The 24086-nt window shown below is 44.3% G+C and overlaps 1 protein-coding gene and 1 pseudogene across 1 annotated transcript; both read right to left on the reverse strand.

Annotated features, from left to right (window-relative positions):
* Positions 1–2665: 2665 nt before the first annotated feature.
* LOC147457967 (chaperone protein dnaJ 49-like) lies at positions 2666–6700 on the reverse strand (annotated as a pseudogene).
* Positions 6701–21145: 14445 nt separating this feature from the next.
* Positions 21146–21382, reverse strand: LOC147457968 (uncharacterized). The gene has a single exon (XM_086511733.1). The coding sequence runs from the start codon at positions 21380–21382 to the stop codon at positions 21146–21148; it is 237 nt and encodes a 78-aa protein (XP_086367859.1).
* Between the last annotated feature and the right edge of the window lie 2704 nt (positions 21383–24086).

The following is a 24086-nucleotide window of genomic DNA, read 5'->3' on the forward strand; positions in this document are numbered from 1 at the left end:
GGAGATTGAGAGTAGAAGATTACCACTACACATAGTAAGTATGCAATAGCACAAACACGAAAATCATTGCCTAATAAAAAAGAAAGAAGACGCAGCTTGAGCATGCAAAGAGAGAGAGAGAGAGAGAGAGAGAGAGACGTAGGCATGCAGGCTCTCAGGTCGAGAGAGAGAGAGAGAGAGAGAGAGAGAGAGACAGACAGACAGACATGCATCCAGGGCGTAGTTCTCTGCTTCTGCATGTGTGGCGGTGGCGACTCTCTGCAGCCTGCCCATGCCTGTGAAGGCAGTAGCGGAGCTCGACGTGCCCAACATGAGGAGGACAATGGCGTGTGCATGCGTGCGCCAATGCCATGGCAGGAGCAGGACGGAGAGAGGGCTGGACTGCCGCTGCAGCAAGATTGACGCCCGCTGGACTCATTCTCTTCTTCAGCTACCTTCGTAACTCCCTTGAGGTTCAACTTCTTTGTGTGCCGAGTATGGCTTCTTCGTTTCCCTGGAGACTTGTGCCCCCTCACCCCCCTTTTCTCATCCTCAGGGCTCTATACTCTAGTGAGGCTTCTCAAAGGCCCCCAGCCTATGAGCTCACTCTACCCGCTTCAGACTGGTCACGCTTTTACTGGTCTCCCCCCACTTCTCTCGTGCTCTCTCAACCTCCTCAGATAGGTCGTCTCCCTCTGAATAGCATGCCCTTCTTAATCATCGAGTGCTGACGCCCTTCTTCATCGCGTGCTGACGGCCCATGCTCACCCTTCTTCTTCTCTGACGCAGCTGCAACTTTAAGGACGTTGACGCCGCTGCAGCTGCAAGATGAGGATAAGGCGAATCAAATCTTTATGAGGAAGAGGACTGCTGTGCGCCCGCTCTATGTCCTTCCTTGCAGATATTCGAGCTACACAACCCAGTCCTGCGCAGTATAACTAATACTGGCCCGAAAGTAAGCTCGTCATTGAAGCTTCGCAAACAGGCAGCAGCGCAGGCTGAAAAACGGCAACAGATAAGGGGAACACCGGCGTCGAAGAGTAGTCGGGGCAGCTGCAAGATGATATAACTAATACTGGCCCGAAAGTAAGCTCGTCATTGAAGCTTCGCAAACAGGCAGCAGCGCAGGCTGAAAACGGCAGCAGATAAGGGGAACACCGGCGTCGAAGAGTAGTCGGGGCACCTGCAAGATGATAGCTGCCTACAACGAAGCTTTGACATGACAGTCGTGTGGAGGGACAATGGCGTGAAGGGGGGCGGGGGGGCAGAGGGAGGAGAGAGAGAGAGAGAGGAAGCATGACGAAGCACACATACCAAGCCTAATTCGAGCTCTTGATCATCTGCGTCAGCTTCTTCTTCTTCCTCTCTCTCTCCCTCTCTCTCTCTCAGCAGGGAATGTACTACGCTAATGAGGTACTGATGTCTGAGGTTCCCTGCAGCGTACTTGAATGTACTTCAAATCTATGCAGAGCCCCCCCCCCCCCCCCCCAGCGAAAGCGTCGCCTTTATTTATTTATTTTGTCCTTTATGCAAAACTTGCAGAAGTTGACACGTGGCGCAGTAAGATGTCCACCATAGTATGTTAGTAGATTGAGGTGTTTGTGCTTTCTCGAGCGTCATCCGCTTTCTCTCCTTTTTGAGAAGGTACTTATTAGCTGGTAATAGAGATCATCTCTCCAATTTAGATGGTTGGACTCAAAATTAGGGGTTCTGTGCATGAATTTTGCAGTAAATCTTCCATATTAGCTTGATTGCATGAATTGTGTTTGCCTGTTTCAAGTAAGCATGTAGGAATGCTTTTTCCAGTTTTACTGTCAAGTACATTTCGAAATATCATTGTAGGGTTTAGGAAAAAAATTTAAGTCATATAATGCGAGAGGCTAGAGAGTGTACATTGGCTTTGAGATCCTCAGAATTGTTGCCTTGGTTCGTTGCTATGATTTCGTAGCTAATGTTGTGTTTGGGATGCTTCCTAGACTTGAGTGAGACGGGGAAACTCACACAGGGTGAGGTTAGTATATATGGGTAGGGTTGGTTTAGTGTTTCGAATTGTATTGTGCATTAATGTGGGGGGAATGGCATTCACATCCTAGGGGTATATAAGCTGGTCGAGTTGGACAAGCTTGAAAAGAGGGTGCAACTTTTTATAAGAGAGCACTATACTTCAAGGACAATTCATGATGGGATAGCAAACTGTGGGTTCTCATCGATGATAAGTTTTGGTAAACGGGTGCTCAGCTTTGATGTCTTGATACTAAGATTGAGTGGTGTGTGTCGCCTTTCCATGGAGTTGAAGATATTCCCGGGGTGCTCAGTAAGGTCATTTAGATTGGAGGGTTGTGATGCTCGACAATTTGCAACGCATTGAAGGGCTGGGTAATATACTTGAAGTGTGTTCCTTGGAATCCTGTAGGCAATTTGAGAAGTTTTCCTTTATGTGATATATATCATATTACTGCTTGTGCTAGTGTAACATTGAGAGTGAATTTTTGAATAGGTGGTGGGTGATTGGGGGAGAACTTGTAGGTTTCATTGTCGTACACAGCAAGGTTCATGCACTCTTATAATGAGAGTTGCTTTGAATTCTCCGAGTTCAAATTGATCTGGCTTCATACGCTCTCAACAGTTTATGGAGCCTAGGTTTCCATGAGAGCAGAAGTGGAAGAGTTGGGGTGGAGTCTATGAGGGCACGCAAAATTGTAGAGGGAGCTTCCCCTATATCGATATATCTAAGTTCCTTGTAAAGTTGATTTGGTGCACCAGTTCCTTGCCATCCCCTATATCGCTAAATCTAAGTTCTTTGTAAAGTTGATTTGGTGCTACCAAATGACATTTCAACGTGGGCAACTTCAACTGCAGATAGTTTGAGAGCATTTCGCCATACTCCAGATCGTTTCCTTGTTTGACAATGATTCAACAGGAGGTGATAATAGGGGTGAGAGTGGAGGGGGTGAGAAAACATGCAGTACAAGGGTGGCTTTAGGAGACATGAGGTGATCAAGGTAGCTTTTTAGGTTTGTAATTGTGGGCTGATTTCAGAAATTTGTTTCGGCTTTGATGTTTGCTTTCCCAAGGGGGGGAAGAATACGGGCTTTTGGTGTGGTAGTAGCTATACGTTTGGCTACCTCCATATTCGTGATTATCCACAAGCAAACCACGTTTGTCGGACTAATAGCCATGGCTATGATCCTGATCGCTGCCGAGCTCAAGCTTGGTTGAATCTTTGTACATATTGAGCACGATGGAATGCATTCTCATACCCAAAGAAAAAGAAACTAAAAATTTCATTGCCATCAAAACATACCATGATACGAGATGAACCCCGTTGGTGCATAGCGATACATTGCAGTTCTTTGGGGAGCCAGCTTGCCACGCTCCTTAGGGCCATATTGATCATACTTGGCCTTTGAATTCTCATCTATTAAACAAGCAGAAGCCTTTGAAGCATGTTTGGAAGCCTTCTCAGCACATGGTGCACTGTTCTTATCTGGGTGGACCTTGAGAGAGGTCTTTCTATAGGCCTTTCAAATTTCTTCTGCAGTACAGTCCTTGAGTTCCTAAATCTGACAATAATCTTTCGGTCTTGTGAACGCGCTGGACAATCTCAACTTGCTCAGAGGAGACTCGACCATTTGCAGTAGAGCTAGTATCTGCTCTGGCCACATCTAGCATGCCCTCTTCCACTTTGTTTTGATCTTGGCATTCTGGTTTTCCCACGTCTTTCAAATCTTCTCTTAAAGATGACAAACGAGAGCCAAGCAGTAAGCTTGGGTCCAGCCGAGAAGCTTTTGCAAGAAATTAAAGAGCCTTTGCCTTATCACCACTCTGTTATAGGGCCCTGTTTCAAATACTCAAATAGGTTTTTGTTGCATCCTTATTTCCACATAGCATAGAGCACTACTCACTGCATTTTGATGATCTTCTATAGCATAGTAAAGGTATGATCATGTCTAGCTCTGGTGACCTATATCCACCACGGGGTGATTGATGTCGAGTAGGCCTGTATATTAATTTGGAAGGTTGTTCATGTGTTCTGTGCACGTACTGCTGAAACATCTATTTGAATTTTGAACCATGGTAGTTGAGGTCCAAGGCCTTGTGGGAAGAAATGAATCCTAACCAGTATGTCACATCATGCTCCATGTTGGAGTTGTCACCTGCATCGGTTATGACTTCGCAGAAGAGGTTGGTCTGGCTACCCTTGACAAAATAATAGTGGAAAGCATGAAATTCCTCTTGGCCGGCGATGTCATGAATCATCGCCTGCTTTCCGTCGTAGGCCACGACTCCCTGCATGGCGGCTGGAAGAGTGAATCCGCGATTGAAGTTTCTTGCCATGGTAGTTTAGCTGGCCTCGCTGTGATCACAGATGAAAAGCTTTGTTGAAGTAGCCGCTACAAACGGTGGCTGAGTGCTTGCGAGGAGCAAGGCGTTCCGCTGGACAATGTGCTCGCACCTTTGAGACATATCGAGTGCCTGGTCATTTGAACGTCCAATTAGTCATAGGGATCTAAGGCAGCTCTGCTAATTCTTCCAGTCATGATGATGCACAGGATAACTAAACTTGCATCTGAGCATACCCATTCTTTAGCACACTAGAAAGAGCCAATAATGAGTCGACTTGCTTCATGAGACCTAACCAAATTTGCAAAGAATTGTCTTTTTTCCATGGCTCCTTATTGATAAAAAATCTCATGTTTGCCCATGTCAATGTTTTGCATAATGAAACAGGCCTCCAATAGGCATAACTGATCGCATCTGTAGAGAAGCCCTTGCTCTGCATCCTCTAAGAACAGCCCAAAGCGTGTTGGCCAAGAGGTGACATCTCAGACAAGAAGCTCGTCAATGACTCTCTGTGTATTCTAAAGTACACCACAATCTCAGTATCGACCAGCTCTTGCTAAACATATCCAACTCTTGCTAAACATATCCTCCTTTTAAGTGCTAAGAGGCAACATTTGGAGAAAAAACCTAGCCCACATTCCCTAAAAAGACCCCAGATCTTCCTCACGAGCATATCCTATGATCACGTATTACAAGAGAGCAAATCCATGATCCTCGACAGCTCTCTCATCAAGACTTGTTGTGCTTTCAGAAATACACCAGAAATAGCGTACATGTCGAGATCAAAGCATTGCAAAGAACCATGTCTTCTTTCCATAGCCCCCGACTAAAACCAACCTCAATAGAAATCTTTTTGCAGTCATCAATGGTTTGCATAATAATGCGTGCCCCTTCAAAATGCAACCATAGCTTGTCACGCTTGTAGAGAGCATCCCCCTAAAAACGGACCAGAAAGTCCTGATGACATCTCGAACAAGATGCGCATCAATTCGTTTTTGTGCATTCAAAAGTGCACCACATTGGAGAATCCTTGATGCACATATCCTCCTATATGTGTAGTACAAGAGACCACATCTGGAGAGAAAACCTTGTCCGCATTCCTTGAAAACATACCAGGCTGTGTGGGGCATCTCCTGCAATCAAGAATTCCAAGGAACTGCATCTCACTCTCATCAAGAACTTGCATATAGTCATCAAGAACTAGTCGTGCTCTTGGAAGGACTCCACAGATAGCATGCATGTGAACCAAAGCGTTGCCAAGAACTTGTTATCTTGTCCATAGCCCCCGACTAAAACCAACCTCAATAGAAATCTTTTTGCAGTCATCAATGGTTTGCATAATAATGCGTGCCCCTTCAAAATGCAACCATAGCTTGTCACGCTTGTAGAGAGCATCCCCCTAAAAACGGACCAGAAAGTCCTGATGACATCTCGAACAAGATGCGCATCAATTCGTTTTTGTGCATTCAAAAGTGCACCACATTGGAGAATCCTTGATGCACATATCCTCCTATATGTGTAGTACAAGAGACCACATCTGGAGAGAAAACCTTGTCCGCATTCCTTGAAAACATACCAGGCTGTGTGGGGCATCTCCTGCAATCAAGAATTCCAAGGAACTGCATCTCACTCTCATCAAGAACTTGCATATAGTCATCAAGAACTAGTCGTGCTCTTGGAAGGACTCCACAGATAGCATGCATGTGAACCAAAGCGTTGCCAAGAACTTGTTATCTTGTCCACAGCCTCAAAAAAACAATCTCATCATGAACCTGGTTTCCACGTTCATGTTTTGCAAAAAAAGAAAGCGTAGCTGATCGAATCCGTAGATGCCCTGCAAGAAGCCCCACAAGAAGTCCAAGAGAGGCCTAGAGTGCCTATACTTAAGCCACATCCTCTCATGGCAACATAAGTAGAAAGCCAGTATTTTGCAACATGCATCCATGCATTGTAGTTTCCAAAAACCCTACCAAGGAGACCTATATCTCAAAATGTCCATTACTTGAATGTTGAACCAATGCATCTTCTTGTCCTGGTACTTATCTCTGTATTTGGTCTATGTACAGACCAACACAGTATTGTTGCCAAGCTCGGCACTGCTGTTGACGCAATGCCAAAACATTTAAAAGCTGTAGGCTTCCCCCTCTAGTCTTTGCCCATCAAGTTTTGATGTCCTTTAGCTCTTGTCGCACACCAAAGCAGACATTCAAACCTAACACGCAAAGGGCAGGGAACCACTTGATCCAAGCTGGCCCTCAACTACCTATGCCCTCGTGACTAATTGACACCACTTCTGTCAAATTAGTCACCACTTCTGTCAGGTGGGATCTACGGTCCCTATTGGGGGCGGCGGGATCGGTTTTGCACCGTTCGATGGCGGTTTAATCTCCAAGTGATCACCATGTGATCATAATTAAAGTGAACCCCAAGTAAATTTGATGTGAACATCAAGTGACCCCAAGTGATCCCCATGTGAATCCCAATCGACATGTGATCACCTTGTGATCCCATCCATTACCAAGTGATTACAATGTGACCCGGACTATCCCAAAGTGATTGTAGTGTGACCCCGTCCATCCCAAAGTGATCTCCAAGTGAACACCATGTGATCTCCACCCCGTCATTTTTGCTATATGACTCTATGTTCACACCTCCATTTCAAGTGGCGCGCGATAGTTTAATGGGAGAGTTGTGGCCTCCGGTTGTGTAGGTGGTGGGTTCGAGTTGCAGGGGCTCAACCGGTCGGAATCTTTTTATTCTTGAGAATAAATGGACGGTCCACATCGTTCGAAGATGCTGCACCGTAGATCCCACCTGACAAGGTGGTGTCAAATAGTCTCGTGGCAAGGCACCCGCAAGACTGCCAATTCTCAATGTTTAAAGGAAAACCAATGAAAAGGTTTCATAAGGCTGTTGTAAGCTTCAGTGCAGCCAATGAAAGCTGGAGTCAAGAGGGAATGCGGTGTGTCTGGGCAACATCTGAAATATCCTTAATATTATTTGTATAATTCAAGTTAAAATTGTACATGGCTCGTGATTACATTTTTCAGTCTAAGGTTATTGATCTCACGGGCACAATCCAAAAGCCCTACATTTGTATAAATGCTTGACATCAGTGAATAAGCTGCAGCATGAGCTGGCTGAACATGCACCACATTGTCAAAGAACTCCCTTCCAAGTTCAACATTTTCATGCTTTAGTCACGCAGTTAGCAAGCACAACCATGTCACAAGATTGGGTTCAACCAACATCATTGATAAAAGTTCCTTCACCGGTACAAAATCCCCAACTCTCCCAAGTAGATCAGGCAAGCAATTCACAAGAAGTTTTGGACAGGGGACCAAGGGCCCCGGCGGTCCCCTGCCCCCAATCGTACCTAGCTAGGTATGCGGTGCTTCCCTCACAGAAGCTCATGGTGTTATTCATTGTATGAAAAACATTGGAAAAGACTCTGTTTTCCTACATGAGAAAATTTCTAAATCTTCTTGAGGGTGTAATGCTCAGTTGTACGAGCTACAACATCATTTTTTATCATTAGCAGCAGAAATTCAAGCACTGCACCAAAAATGTTGGCATGACCTCAGGCAGAGATAATTGAAAGATAAGTAGCTTTGCTCAAAGCTGCACACAATTCTCTCAAGAATGGCTCTGGCAATTGCGCTACCACTACAAGAAGTCACTTAAATTCTGGTGCCAAATTACCGGCGTCAATGGCGGGCGTTGGTATATGTGTAGGTAAGTATGGAGAAAGATGGAGTTTTTAAAAATTTTCATTTTACTTGGAGAGATTTATGAAGACTTTAAAGGGGTTTGTTCGTCAAAGGGCTCGCCCTAAGGGTAGCATGGCCGAAGGATGGCTTGTACAAAAGTCTCTTGTCCTCATCAGTGAATTTTTTGTCTCAATTGATCTAGAGATGTCCCGAATGTGGACTACTGAGGTCAACGTCAAGGTGACAGGGGACGAGCCATAGGGACAAGGCATCGTTAGGAAGATGGACATCATAATGCGAGAAAAGGTTGCCTTCTCAACTCATACATCATGCAAAAGTGGCTAGATATGTATGAAGGGGAAAAGCAACAACGCTTGACAGATCTCTTGCAATTCAAGCGCAACCGTGCCACTAGAAACCTTCCTTTTCCAGATCATCTTCAAAAATTTCATGACTTTCCAACTGGGCAGTGGTTAGATGCGACAATTTCAGAGGCAAAGAGGAATGGAGTGTTGATTACTGAAGAGGAAGAGGAATGTCAAGGGGTTGCGATTGGCATGTATATTTTCACAACTTCCTTTTCGAGCTCCACATGATCACATTGCTTTGATAACTTTTAGTCTGTTTCAATTTTGTGGCTGCAATATCACAAACATGGAGCTTTGTGGGCACATGGGAAACACTTGAGAGTGCAAAGGATTGACGAACAAAGGGTCACTTTCGATAGTGGTGTTAGGACAAGCTTTGTCCATGAAAGTAGGAGTAGTGCCAGGGATGAGAACACAGAGACTAGCCAACTTGAATCCTTTGGCTACATCCAAGACATCTTGAAGATTAGCTTTAGAAAGTTTGATTTGTTTATCTTTGATATCAAGTGGTTTAAAGTTATTACTAACGGCCCTAATGCAACTGTGCGTAAACACAAGAGTGGATTGATTCAAGTGAACTCTAGGCAGGTGTGGACAAATGCGCGAGATACATTCGTACTTCCGTGGCATTGTGAACAAGCTGTATTCACACACGATCCGCTATGGACAGAAAATGATGAGAATGATCTGTCTAAACCCTGGTGGCTCTATGTTGTTCAAGTTGCTCCACGGAGCAAGCAAGTGTGTAAGGGATTGGATGTTGAGGTCGAAGAGGTGATTCATGAACAAAGCGGAGGACTGACGAAAACTTTAAGTTTAGATTTTTAGGTGGACGGCAGCAGTGAGAAATTGTTTGAACCTAGAGATGAGGTGTCAAATATTAAAGCTGATGCAGAGAGCGACGAAGAAGTAGAGTTCGATGATGAAGATGCAGAAGTAGAGATTGAGATAGAGATCTTTGGTGCATCGGATCTCATAGAAGATGAGAGATTAACTAATGATGTTTTCTAGGAACTCTTTTGTAAAACTCTTTTTATTAGTCTACAATACACTTTAGATTCATTCATTTGTGTTGCAGCTTCGTGTATTTGTTATTTTTATTGATTAAGCGTTTCTTCTGTAAACTAACGTATTTTGTGGGTGTTATTTAAGTATGATTAGCCATGGTCGATGACAAGGATCCATAATCTCCTAGTTTTAGTTTTCCTGTCACTCGGGTCGGCATGTCACCCGAGCAGATGGGTCCGTTTTTGTCTTAGTTCACACCAGAGCAGATCGCTATGGCACAACGCCTTTGGGTAGCAGGTCCCTCTAGACCTAATATGGCCGACCCTACGCCCGAGACTCGTGTAGTCCCTACACCGAGCAACCCCACACCTCAGTTTAGTGTCTCCCCTACGCTTAGGACTCGTGTGCCCCTTACACCTGAAGGAGTACGAGCAGAAGTGCGATGCGAGAGAGAGTGCGATAAGAACAGCACGACGATATGGTGAACTCGCTCTACTGTAATGTGTAGAGCATAGTGAGTTCTTATTAGGTTTTTACAAAAGAATATGTGTACATACCTGGGGGCGGCCCGCCCACTTACATGGGCGACCACATTGGGCTTTATACCCCAACAACCTCCCACTTAAAGTCCAATGTGGTACTTTAAGTGTGAGAGAAGCTACTATATAAGCTAATATACAAGAGATGTAGAGAAGTGATGTACTACGCTACACCTAACTGCTTACGAAAATGCGCAAAGCTCTCTGAGGGAAGTCCTTTTGTAAGTAGATCAGCAGGATTTTCTGTGGTGTGAACTTTGACAAGCTGAAGTTGCTTATCCTCGAGCATTTGAAATGATACTTCACATCCACATGCTTTGTCTTTGAGTGATAAACTGGATTGCGAGCCAATTGTATAGCACTTTGACTATCACAATATAACACAGGCATCTCTTCTTTGATTCCCAAATCTGTTACTAGTCTATTAAGCCAAATTGATTCTTTGCATGCCTCTGATGCTGCAACATATTCAGCCTCTGTAGTAGACTGAGTAACACAATCTTGTAATCTAGAACGCCACGATACTGCTCCACCAGCCAATGTAAAGACATACCCTGACGTAGACCTTCGGTTGTCTAAGTCACCTGCATAATATGAGTCTATAAAACCCTTTACACTTAGCTCCTGACTCCCATAGCATATACGCATACTCTTTGTAGCTTTCAGGTATCTCAATATTCCTTTCACTGCCTCCCAATGTTTCTTGCCTGGGTTTGACATGTATCGACTTACTACTCCCACTGCAAATGCAATGTCTGGGCGAGTAGCAATCATTGCATACATCAAACTACCCACTGCAGACGCATATTGAATCTTATCCATTTCAGTCTGTTCTTCCTCAGACACAAGACAATCTTGTTTGCTAAGTTTCACATATGGTGGCAATGGAACACTCAGTGCCTTTCCCTTCTCCATATTGAAACGTTGCAAAACCTTGTCAATATACTCTATTTGAGATAACCAAATCAACTTCTTTGATCTGTCTCTCTCAATGCGCATACCAAGTATATGACTTGCCTCACCCATGTATTTCATGTCAAACGATTTTGCCATCTTTGACTTCAAAGATGAAATTTCTTCCAAGTGCTTGCCAGCAATCAACGTGTCATCCACATACAAAATAAGGATAAGCCAACTACCATCCTTAGCCTTCTTTGTATATAGACAGTGATCGAACTCACTACGTTTGTAGCCTTGAGAAAGCATAAACTTGTGGAATTTATGGTACCATGCCCTCGGTGATTGTTTTAAGCCATAAAGACTCTTTAACAACTGGCATACCCAATCTTCCTTGCCTTTCTCAACAAACCCTTCTGGCTCCTGCATGTAAATTTCCACATCTAAATCACCATGCAAGAACGTTGTCTTGACATCCATTTGGTGCAACACCAAATCTAATATGGCAACCAATGCAAGAAAGCATCTCAATGTAGTCATCTTGACCACCGGAGAGAAGACTTCATCAAAGTCAATGCCTTGTTCTTGCTTAAAGCCCTTGGCAACAAGCCTTGCTTTGTACTTTGGCTGACTATCATGAGCGGTGATCTTATACCTGTAAACCCATTTACAAGGTAGAGCCTTTTTGCCCTGTGGTAATTTAACTACCTTCCATGTCTTGTTTTTATGCAGAGCTGTCATCTCTGAGTGCATGTCCAATTGCCAATTCCCGGAGTCCTTCATTTGCACTGCTTCCTTGTAACATGAAGGCTCATTGCAATCAGTCAACATGACATAGTTCATAGATGGAACAAACCTATCAGGAGGTCGCGTGACACGTCCAGATCTACGCACAATAGGTGGCTCAGGCTCAGCCACAACCTGTGGTTCCACTCTGTCCTGTCCTTGCTCCTCTTGAGCCCTGACATTTTGTCTTGCACGTGCAGGTCCATCTTCTTGGAAGACAACTCTTCTAATCTCCTCAACCCTCTCTAGTTTAGAATGATATTTGGATTCATTAAAGTGAACATCATTGCTACGGACAACCTTTCTGGATTCGGGATCCCAAAGTCTGTACCCCATCTCACCAGAATTACCATAGCCTAGAAAGATGCACTTTCTACTCTTTGGCTCAAGTTTGTTCCTAAATTCCTTTGGAACGTGAGTATATGCCTCACAGCCAAAGACTCTGAGATGCTTGTATGAGGGCATTTTGCCTGACCATACCATCTCTGGCACTGAATCCTTCTGTAAAACCTTGCTAGGAGATCTATTTACAAGATGAACAGTTGTTGATACAGCTTCAGCCCAAAATCCATTTGGCAACTGTGCATTAGACAACATACTTCTGACCTTCTCTTGTATGGTCCTATTCATCCTCTCAGCAACACCATTTTGAGGAGGATTGTAAGGAGCAGTAAGTTCACGTTTTATACCTTTTGACTCACAAAAGTCCTGAAAGGCCTTTGAAAGATACTCTCCACCATTGTCAGTGCGTAAGCATTTAAGCTTCTTGCCACTCTTATTCTCCACAAGTGTCACAAATGTTTTGAAAACACTAAACGCTTCATCCTTGTGCTTGAGAAAGTAAACCCATACTTTCCTCGAGTAATCATCTATAAATGTCATAAAGTAAGAAGCTCCCCCTAGAGATAGGTTAGGCATAGGTCCACACAAATCACTATGAACAAGTGCCAACTGTGTATCTCTTCTACTGCTTCTATGCTTATGTGGCTGCTGTGTTTGCTTACCATATAGAAAATATTCACAGAATTCAAAATCATTAAATGAAAAGCCAGGCAAATAGCTAGAACGAGACAAGATTTCCATTCCCTCTTGGACATATGTCCTAACCGGTTATGCCACAAAGAAACGTTCGGCTGCTCGGTTACATTGATTGCATTTTTAGAGACATTTGATACATAAATCATGTAAAGTCCTCCAGACTTTACTCCATGTGCTACTATCATAGAACCCTTGGATATCTTCCACATGTTCTGTCCAAAAGTGGTGACGTAGCCAGCATCATCAAGTAAACCTGTGCTGATCAAGCTCTTTGTAATTGCGGGAACATGTCTCACATTCTTCAGCGTGAAAGAAGAGCCATTCTGAAACATCAATTGTACATCTCCAACACCTAAGATCTCACATGTCTGCCCATTGCCTAGCCGAACATGATCTTTAGTGGTCACATAAGAGGTAAACCACTCCTTGTTTGGAGACACATGAAGTGATGCCCCTGAGTCTATAATCCAGCCACTCAGTGCATTTCCATCAGATGCTGTAAGAAGAGCTGAGTCCATTGTATTCTTCAAGAAGTAGATGTCTCCTGACACTAGACTATCATCCTTTGCAACAGTGTTTGTCACATTTATTTCTTGAATCTTCACTGAGGACTTGTTCTTCTCACCATGGTCTTCAGCTTTCTCTTTGCCTTTTTCTGCTTTCCATTCTCTTCAGTCTCTTTTCATGTGACCCTTCTTGCCACAATGGTAGCATTCTATGTCACTCTTGCCTTTAGCACTGTGGGACTTGCTACGAGACTGATTCCTCTTTCCACCTTTGTACTTTTCTTTGGTCCTTCCCCTGACAACTAAGGCTGTTCCTTTGCCTTTGTCCATTGTCTTTCTATTGGTTTCTTCAGTAAGCAGACTTCCTTCTACACCTGCTATGTTCAAACCATCTGGAGGTGCAGAATTACTCAAAGCTGTGCGAAAAGTGTCCCAACTTTCCGGCAATGTGATCAACAGGAACATAGCTCTAACAGGTTCATCAAACTTGACACCTTGAGCTGACAACTGACTATAGATTGTGTTGAATTCATTCAGATGATTGGACATAGGTGTCCCTTCTTTCATCTTCAAGTCAACAAGCTTCTTAAGCCATTATACCTGTGAAGCTGCACTCTGCTTCTCATAAAGATCACTCAGCTTTAACCATGCTTGATAAGCCGACATCTCGTCTGCTACATTGAAGTAAACGCTTTCTGCCAAAGTCAGCATAATGGTAGAAAGTGCCAATTCATCCATTTCGCTCCATTCATCTTCGTCCATATCTTCTAGTTTTATCCCCTTGAGCTTTATAGGTTTTATCTGCTTCTTTTGTACCAACACGTGCCAAATCTTCTTCTTCCACAATGGGAAATTGGTTCCATCCAGCTTCTTGATATTGTAAAGAGCAGTGTCCTGTGATCTAGCCATAGCTACACTTCACAGTGGTTTACTTTCCTGGGAAAAATTCGACAGAGTTTCCTTTGTAAACTGACCTCTGAACCAATATCAGAGGTCAGTTTCCCCTGTAAACTGACCTCTGAACCAATATCAACCTGTCAAATGAACCAAGAAAGCTTCAGATTTTGCATAAATTTCGGCAGAGTCTCCTTTGTAAAATGGCTCTGGTGTACTCAAAAAACAGACCAAAAAACAGCTCAAAAAACACTGTCTCTCTGACACTATAAGCTGCGGGTAAACCTGTCCTGCACGTGTACTATCTCTCATTGTCCTGTCACTGTCCTGTAAGCATAGACTGTGACAATGCCTCAACGGCAGTAAAGCAAAGATGCAATCCCAACTGTCTAACTCACAGTCAATACATCCTAGCTGCCTATCTAAGGGTGCTCGAGGGATCGCTCCAAGACTTGTATCACCGAAAGGATCTCAACATTCGAGAATCCCCCAGCTCAATAAAACCTCCCTCGACCCTCAACAAAGGCTGCAGTAAATCTGACAGTACATAGACTTCCCACAAAGTCATACATCCACAAATTTCCCACTATATGTTGTAACCGCTGCGGCGGTTGTTTGCTGCGTGACTCACAGCCAGTAAACCCTCAACAGACATACATCATCTCTGACAATACATCCCATGTGGAAGTACCTACAATGTCAGGATGAAATCTGGAATATCAAGCAGCAAACACAAGCTACCTGATGAACTAGTGGATGTCGCCTACAGTCTGTGTGTAGATGCGCCCGTGTCGTATGTGACACGACTCTAAGAACTGTGAGCCGTCCTTCGATGTGTAGACAGTCACAAATCAACACTCTGGGAGTGTTGATATCCTCAGCACCTGCAGTCGTAGGCCGAAAACCCGAAATTTGTAGAGTCGGATCTGCACCCGTTGAGACCACGTAGTCGAAAATGGCCTGCGCAGACCTTTGTCGAAGCCGAACGATGGCCGAGATGACCTCAGAATGAAATTCTGACAACACCAAGCCCTTCGGGCTTGCCCGCGAGATTTGGGGCCGTGTCTTCGCCTGTCGAATTTCACTCCAATCTGAGTTGGTTACTCTAGCCTCCTGCAGTGCTGCCCCGAGCCTCGATCTGAGCTCTGATACCAGTTGAAGGAGTACAAGCGGAAGTGCGACGCGAGAGAGAGTGCGAGAAGAAGAGCACGACGATATGGTGAACTCGCTCTACTGTAATGTGTAGAGCATAGTGAGTTCTTATTAGGTTTTTACAAAGGAATATGTGTACATACCTGGCGGCCCGCCCACTTACCTGGGCGACCACATTGGGCTTTATACCCCAACAACACCAACATGTGATTCATCCTCGAGATGAGGTAGGAGTCGTTCTGGAGGCGGTGATTGCTATGGTAGCGGTTCTACCGATGCGTCCACAGCACCGAGAGAGCATCCACCACTCTCTTCAGTAGATAGTTGTAAGAACTAGGGAAAACTAGACTGAAGATCCTCCTCTCAACCTCCCTTTATATAGGCGGGCTCCTAGCCCCTTGCCCTAGACGGATCCCTTGTCCACACTGTCTAGCCCGACCCTTGGCCGTAGTCCATGACCATCCTAGTTCTTAGGTTACAGGACCCTTGTCCTGACATTACTCCCCCCTTAAGAAGAGTTTTTGTCCTCGAAAACAAAAGTGGGAAACTTCTTCTTAAGAACACTAATGTTTTCCCAAGTGGCACCTTCTTCAGGTCGGTCTTTCCACTTGATTAAGGCTTGTTATCATACGTGATGTCGTGTACGCAACTCATGATAATCCAGAACACGTTCAGGTTCATGCGGTAAGGTAAGAGGTTCAATGTAATCAACCAAAACTTGATGGTCAATGACGTTGTTGTCCCCATGTAACCGTTTTCGTAGACGGATTACAGGAAACACTGGATGAATGCAAGAATGTGATGGTAGTAATAGTTTGTAGGCACGATCATCGACTCGCTTGAGTATTTTGAAAGGCCCACAATATCGGGGAGATAATTTAGGTGTCGGTCCACTTTTCAGACTTTCTGAATGTTCTAGCACACGTAAAAATACTTCCTCCCCTTCTTCGAAGATAACTTGCCGACGTTTCTCATCAGCGTATTTCTTATACCGATCCTGTGCTTGCCGGACATTTTGACGAGCAAGTTTCAACAAATCCATGTGGACTTGGAGAAAATCCTTAACCTGTTGGAGTTTTTGGTTGCCAACCCCACCGTAACTGGTGACCTAGGTTGAAACCCGTACATGAGCATGAAAGGACTAAAACCTATTGTGACATTCTTAGAACTGTTGTAAGCGAACTCAAGAATAGGTAAGTAATCTTCCCAATCTGACTGTTTTTTGCTGATGTATGCTCTTAGCATATCCTCTAGCACCTAGTTAACCTGTTCCGTTTGACCATCCGTTTCTGGATGATCAGCTGTACTGAGGTTGAGTTGTGTACCCAATTTTAAATACAGCTCTCCAAAAGTGTCTGTTAAACTTGGGATCACGTTCACTAACAATGTTACTTGGCAACCCATACAATTGGTATAGATTGTCCACAAATAACTTTGCTAGTTCCGGTGTCTTAACCGTGGATTTGGTTGGGATAAACTTGCATAGTTTAGTCAACCTCTCTACGACCACCCATACTGAGTCATGACCTCGTATAGTGGTTGGTAATCCTACAATGAAATCCATGGAGATACTTTTCCATTTTCCATTGGGAATTTCCAAAGGATGTAAGAGTCCTCCTGCTTCCAGGCGCTTTACTTTGTTAACTTGACATTTTTGGCAATGCAAGACATAAGCTTGAACAAAATCATGTAGACCTGGCCAGTAAAACTGTCATCATACGAGAGAATAAGTTTTTATAATCCCCGGGTGCCCTACACTTGGACTATCATTGCAGATATTCGTACATACGTACTAACTCATGTGGTCCAAAGGTTTGTTGCCACATGGAAGCTGTGAGATAGCATTCATGTACCACCTCGGTGTGTGTTACTTCCACTGTGGAGAATTTTGAGGAAGACTCAAGAGGTAGTAGTTGCACCATGTGCACTGCTTTCTCCTTCTCATGAGCAGCAGATTTCTCCTTGGGAAAATCCTTTTTGCCATGGCCTCTTCCTAAGCATTGAAAACATAGCTTCTCTTTCTTGGCTTTATCAAAATCCTCAGGAGAGAGAGGACCCCTGAACCCCTTGGGTTTTTTAGATGCATCTGAATTAGCAACTAGAAATTCTCTTTTATTGTGACCGTACTGAGTGCGTGGATTACCATGTATACTAGCAAGCACATTACTATTATGTGTTTTCTTATCATCAGGATCATCATGAATATGAGCTTTCACTATGGCTTCCTCAAGTGTTTTAGGGTCCTGGGACTTGACATACTTCTTAAGTTCTGGAGTCAGACCTTGTATGAACCCTCATACTTGTTGAAAGGTATCCAAGACTTCCAACTTGAGGATGATGTCCCGATAGTGAGAGATATATTCAAGGAGTGATGGATATTGGCGCATGGAACACGTGTCCCAAGCGGTCAAATTCTGATCGGCTTCATTTGTAGGCAAAAATTTCTTGCTAAACATTGCTTCAAAGGCTGCCCAGCTCTGTGGTATGATGTTCTTCTCCTTGAGAGACATCCACCATTTGTAGGCCTTCCCTTCCAGAGTTAAGCTCGTTTGCAGAGCTCTAACTGCATCCGGAGTATGCCGTAAGGCTTGAATTCCATCCCATTTATTGAGAAAGATGTTCACTGCATCCTTATTGCGGTCCCGGTCTCTGCCCTTGAAAACTGGTGGTTTAAAGTTCTTTAACAAGTCATCTACCTCTTTGGCAATGAGAGTATGCAGTGTTTCATTAATTGGGCCTTGCCCTTGTGTTCCAACGTGCTCATGCATGTGGGTGTCAGCAGGACTCTTAGTCTGTTGTTGCATTAATTGAATGACTAATGCGGAAAGCTTAGTAACATTTTCATTTAAAGCCTTAAAATTTTCATCCATGACTGTCATGCGTGTCTGAAGTGCACGAAATTCTTGAATATCGAGCAATTCATAAGAGTCTTCTCCTGCCGTAGCGTCCCGGGTACTCTCCTTGAGAGGATCCGGTCGCGAGTCGTCATTGGAAGGATCATGAGTACTTTGCTCAAAATAGAATGTCATGTTGATATCAGAATCCATCGCTACACAGTGCAGTGAAAGAAGTACTCAGAAAAAAAATACCTGATTTTGGTAGCACTTGCCAAGTATAGCTACCTCCATTTGTGCGTCGTAGAACCTGGCCGTCGAATAAAGAAGAACTTGCACAAGCGGCATAAAAATCGAACTCCGCACAATTGCCCGTGGTTCAAAAGATGACTGAAATCGTGTAATGTAGATGGTTGAAGCATCACCGTTGTGAAGAAGCTTAATTATTGAAAGCTTCGGCGATTATGTTGCTTGAATGCCAATTGAAACCATCACAATTGTAAAAATATGCAGGTTTTTGGAATTTTTCTGCAATAACTGAGCGTAGCCGTAAGTCATGAGTTTCGATGGAAAGCCGAGATGGCTTGTTGCTTGCGCCGCACACGAAGTCTCTTTCTTGTGCTGCCTTGCATGTGGGAAGGGCCACCTAGAATGGCTAAGGCTCAAAATTGAGTTTCAAGTGGCCAAGCCATATGAAAACCAGTGAATTTTTGAAGGAAAAAAATGCAGCACCGGAGCAGAACCACGAGGAGAGGGAGAAGCTTGTCTATGGCTTGGGGTAGCAGAAGTTGGCCATGAAATCTTGGACTCCCCCCTTCTTCCCCAGGGCGCCTCTGTCAAGCCCAAGAGCGCGGAATTTCCTACACCACAACCTCGCTTCCAAAACGGGAAGAGTTATCCGATTTAGGCAGTCTGCTTGCTATTTTTGGAAAAAGCCTTACAAAGGCCACGGTTCTCACCTAAAGGCCCTATTTTTAGGAGCAAAAAGTGACCATGCCTAGAGAGAGAGTGGAAGAAATACCTAAGCTCTGATACCAGTGTAAGAACTAGGGGAAATAAGACTGAAGATCCTCCTCCCAACCTCCCTTTATATAGGCGGGCTCCTAGCCCCTTGCCCTAGATGGATCCCCTGTCCACACTGTATAGCCCGAACCTTGGTCGTAGTCCATGACCATCCTAGTTCTTAGGTTACAGGACCCTTGTCCTGACAGTAGTTCACCGATTGGTACACCACATACACCTTGGGAATCACACGAGCATGATCCTAGCAAGGTGTACAAGAGCAAGGATGGGACTATTGTGGCGAATATGGTCAGACGGGCCATGCAACAGAGGATTCAGCAGCTTTGTACCATTCAATTTGGTCACTCTGTGATGGAGGTTTGGGATAATCTCTATCTTGAAAGAAAGAATTATATCATCGAGGTCATTCACAGAGAGTACAGGCCGGGTGAGGGGTACGATTCAGTCTCGAATCCTTGGATTTTGAGCGTGGCAAAGGTCACAATGTCACACCGTCGGTCAGAGACGAGAGACAGGTACAATGCCGGCAGTCCAAAGCCGGCATAGTTGGACACATAGGAGTTGGCAGGGATTGCACGAGAGACAAGACAATCCCAAGAGATTTCAGCAGCAGAGAGATGCAACCAGAGCACGTTTGGAGTTTGCTGGAGCATCACATCTTGGGAGTGGAGGCTATGACATGCTTCGGCATGAGTTTGTAAGTCCTATGCGTATGCTTTAAATTATTGAAAATATATATGTTATTTGAAGATTTATCTAATGATTAAATCATAATTTTGCAGGAAGATGCCGTGAAGCGCTCTCCGACACGTCTAGAGGAGAGGTATGGGTACAAGCATGGACTTGTGGCCCTTTTGACCCAGCTGCTGTAGGAGGAGGGAGAGGATGTCGATTGGGAGGCATTACCATGAGGGTCTTCTTGATACAGTTTTACCTAGTCATCTTTATACAGTCTTCTTGGTACAACGTTTTTTGTAGTTGTGGTTTTCTTGATACAGTCTCACTCAATGATTGTTTGCATATGTACAATTTTGTAGTGCTTATGTTTATGGTTTATGGTTATGTTTATGGTATGACACAGATGTTATGGTTAAGGTTTGGTAGTCAAGTTAAGGTTATGGTGCTATGATGGTATGGAAATCATGTGATGGTTATGGTTATGGTTATGGTTATGTTTATGATTATGGTTATGGTTATGGTTGTGCAATGATGGTATGGCTGTTATGGTTATGGTATGACAAGCAAGTTATGGTAATGGTTATGATATGACAAACGGGTTATGTTTATGGTTTTGTAGTTTTCGACTCATGTTTTAATTATGGTTATAAAATATTTATGCCATTATGTCATGATCAAGCTTTTGATTTTGTGGTTATGTTATTCTACAATTTTGCTAATTGCCATACACTCGCTCTTTAGCGTCACCTTGTAGGTGGAGTGCGACTGCTTGAGCACTCTTCCTTTAGGCAGAGAGAGTTGTTTTCTTTTGCTGCAATACATGCAGCATCAGCTCCCAGCCCTCTCTGTCCAAATTTTTTTTGCAGTTTGGTCGTCGGTACAGAGTACGGTACAGGCATCGGCATAAACTTCAGGGAATGCGTCAAAATATCCTTCACAATTACCGAAGCTTATATCATCGTTGATTCCGACGCAAAGTATACCGATGACACAAAATTGACGTCTTTTTTGAGGCCTATTTCAACGCATTTTAGTTTTAAAACTAACTTTATCTCGTCGATATTTGTGCCGATTTCTGCACAACATGTTGTAGTGTACGGCCACAGCCTAAGGTCTTCTGTAAAGACTCGAGCTTGGGCCATGCATAGTGTGCGGAATTTAGTACAATGTCTAGATGACAATAAGAGTGCCCTTTGTAAAAAAATTATGCATGTTGTATAAAAGACAAAGCTAGAACTGGACCTGTGATCCTCAATCAGCCAAAGTTCCTCTAGCAATATTGGACAGGAAAGCAAAAAGTCCAGCACTTGTGCCATGGCCAGGTTGTGGCGAGCATCAAGGGCTGGTAGGATGCATGCTATCATTGTTTCAGCCATCGGGGGAGTAATGCTACTTTCCACTGCTGCTACCATAGACACATCTACAAACAATTTCCGCCGCCCACTCTTTAACATCAACCTCATCTTCTTCTTCACGTCTGATAATTTCATCGTCATTCTCATGATCTTGTTCAAGTCTGGGAATCTCATTGTCATCCTCAATGTCAAATATTCTTATATGGCGCGGTTTGCCTCCATGCACGAACTCGTCAAGGTTTTGATTCTTCTCTGTAGCAGAGACTACCATGTTTTGCAGCTCATGGAGATCCAAAGTGATGTTGGATGGAGTAGACCTCTATAGGTACATTTTGGCCAGGTTTGAAGGCCCCTTCGTCCTCATATAGGTGTTGAGATTTTGATGTTACTTTGTGATGAAGAGGGAATCTGGAGGGGCTGCATTTAACGCTCAAATTTAGTCTCGTGTTTGGGATGGGAAGAGAGCATGGCATGCTCGTGACCTACCAAGATGAAGACAGAGTGAAGGAAGGAACCGAATGCCTTTCATGCTTTGCAATGTAAGCTTTTAAGCTAGTTTCACTCTTTTCTTTTTGAAGAGTTCCAAGGAAGTGTGATTTCTCTCCCTCCCTCCCTTGCTCTCTCCTTCTCTTTCTCTCTCGTTCGCTCATAAGGAGCTTGATGCTAAATGCTGAAAGTTTGATTTCTTAAATAGTTACTTGGCGAGCCTAAGACGATTCACCTAAATCAAGCCAGTGAGTTAAGCCACTTGGCAGCATCGAGGTTGTTACCTTTCACTTGAATCCGACGGCAAGCAGAACAACACACAACAAACAATAAACAATAAAAAATAGAGCTAGATGCAGCAATAAAAGTGTCGTGCAGCAAAGGCATCGAGCAGAGTTCTGCAAATCTTGCAATAACAAACCATTAACTTTTTAGAGGACGACGACAGAGATAAAGGCCGAGGAGAGGCGAGTTGCAGAAAGTAAGGAGCTATAGAGCAAAGACAAGAGGGTGCAGGCAATTTTGGCTGAGAAGCAGTGGAGGAGACGGGCTAGTAGGAGCCGATAAGCCAAATAAGAGGAGAGAACGCAGTAGAAGTGAGGGCGAACAAAGGGCGTTGTTGAGGCCATATGCAGAGAAGAGGAGATTGACAAGCACAAAGACAGAAACCGATGTGCAGTAGCTGAGAGGAGAGAACTGCATGCCCCTTTGCATCATAGGAAAGCTATAGACAGAGCCAAATGCTATGAGGCCAATGAGAGTGGATGGACGTGGAGTATGTCGATGAGCGGTGATAGGGACAACATGCAGAGTGTGTAGAATCTGCAGAGTATTGTGCCACTGTGGGTGACATGGACGAAAGCAAAGATAGAAAAAGGAGCCCAAGAGCAGTAAGGTTGGGTTTAGACTGCCCGCCCGAGAGGAAGCCATATTTGCATGTGAGGATGTGGTAGGAGTTGATTCGTGAGGGAAAAAAATCAAAAGTTTCTGGTCACCTTCTACTCGGACGGTCTCACCCCCCGCCTCCGCTGGCGGCTGAAAGCGTCCACTCAATTTTCACCATTAGTTGCAGGGAAGGTATGAGTGTAGGACCAGACGAGCTCTTTGTTGTTCAAGCTAAGGCTATGGTCATGCGCCTGGGGACTATCTAACACGGGCATTGAGGGGGTGGGATCTACGGTGGGATGAAGGAGAGCCGTAGATCGCGGAAAAGTAATCTCGGGTACCCGAGATTACTTTGCACCCGAGATTACTTCTCGGCCGACCCTCGAACCCTTGAACTCACCTTTGCGACTCCCATGCCCTAACCACGAGCACCTACGTGTTTATTGTGATGGTATGGGCCCGAGATTACTCTTATACCAAAGGTGACCAAAAGTAATCTCGAGTACAAAAAGTAATATCGGGTACCCAAGATTACTTTTTATACCCGAGATTACTTTTTGCGGTGCCGACAAGATCTACGACGCTCGATGCTCTCACCATAGATCCCATGCCCCCATGCCCGTGTCATGCGAGGCTTAGTTTCCAGTTGAAACGCCCGACCACCTCTGACGACACCGCAAGTGCCACCAGCAAAGTTGTATCACTATGTCGGTGTGTTGCCGATCAGCTCAAAGCCATCTCTCACCTGCTGCACCAGCTCGTTCCCTCTCTCTCTCTACCTGTTGTTGCCCCTCATATTCTGAGCGTCGTACCTGCCATGATCAGACCCAATCGAGGCTTACTCACAACTAAGCCTCGCGTAACCATGCACTAACCAGCGGGACCGATCTGCTTGCTGTTTCAGCAGGCGGCGAAATTGTATTCTTTTTGCAATGTGAATTCGAGTGCATGAGGACAAAGCTCAACTCACGGCAGGCCTTGAGCACACTGAACCTGCCCTTAGGCATCATTTTTTAAAAATTTGAAAGCTCAAAGTTACTTAAAAAACCAAAGGGCAATTCCCACGTCGATTCTCATCTCTACAAGCCAACTAAAGGGTTTTTAGGGAATACAGAATCGATAGAAAGGTTCAAAAGAAACTTTTTGGCAGTAAAGCTTGAACATGAAATAGCAAAAGAAGTCAAAAGGTTTCGTGTAAGGAAAAACAGCGCTGCTCCTTTCGTTGAAAAGCCAGCATTGTCGAAAAAGCTGCTGAACGTCGCAAAATGTCATCACTTGGAATGCGTTGATTGCAGGCTATGCCCAGCATGCTTTGGCAAGGAAGCTCTGGTGCCCTTATATATGAAAGCACAAAAAGTTCTTGATGAGCTTTCTGTCCAAAATGCGATCTCTTGGAATGCGTTTATTGCAGGATATTCCCAACACGAATGTGGCAAGGAAGGTTTGTGTTGTTTTCACCAAATGCGAAAGAAAGATCTGTCTCTTAACGCAATCACCTATGCTTGCACCTTGAAGGCATGTGGCCTTACACAAGACCTTCATGTGGGTGAGAGAATGCATGATGAGATTGCTAATCAGGGGTTGTTGGCAAAACATGTTGTGCT

The sequence above is a fragment of the Adiantum capillus-veneris genome, chromosome 5 (genome assembly GCF_014529385.1).
Source record: "Adiantum capillus-veneris isolate H3 chromosome 5, ASM1452938v2, whole genome shotgun sequence".
NCBI classification, from domain to species: domain Eukaryota; kingdom Viridiplantae; phylum Streptophyta; class Polypodiopsida; order Polypodiales; family Pteridaceae; genus Adiantum; species Adiantum capillus-veneris.

Bases quoted from the DNA above. Each gene is read 5' to 3' on its own strand.
- LOC147457968 (XM_086511733.1), bottom strand. From the start codon at position 21,382: ATGGTAGTCTCTGCTACAGAGAAGAATCAAAACCTTGACGAGTTCGTG.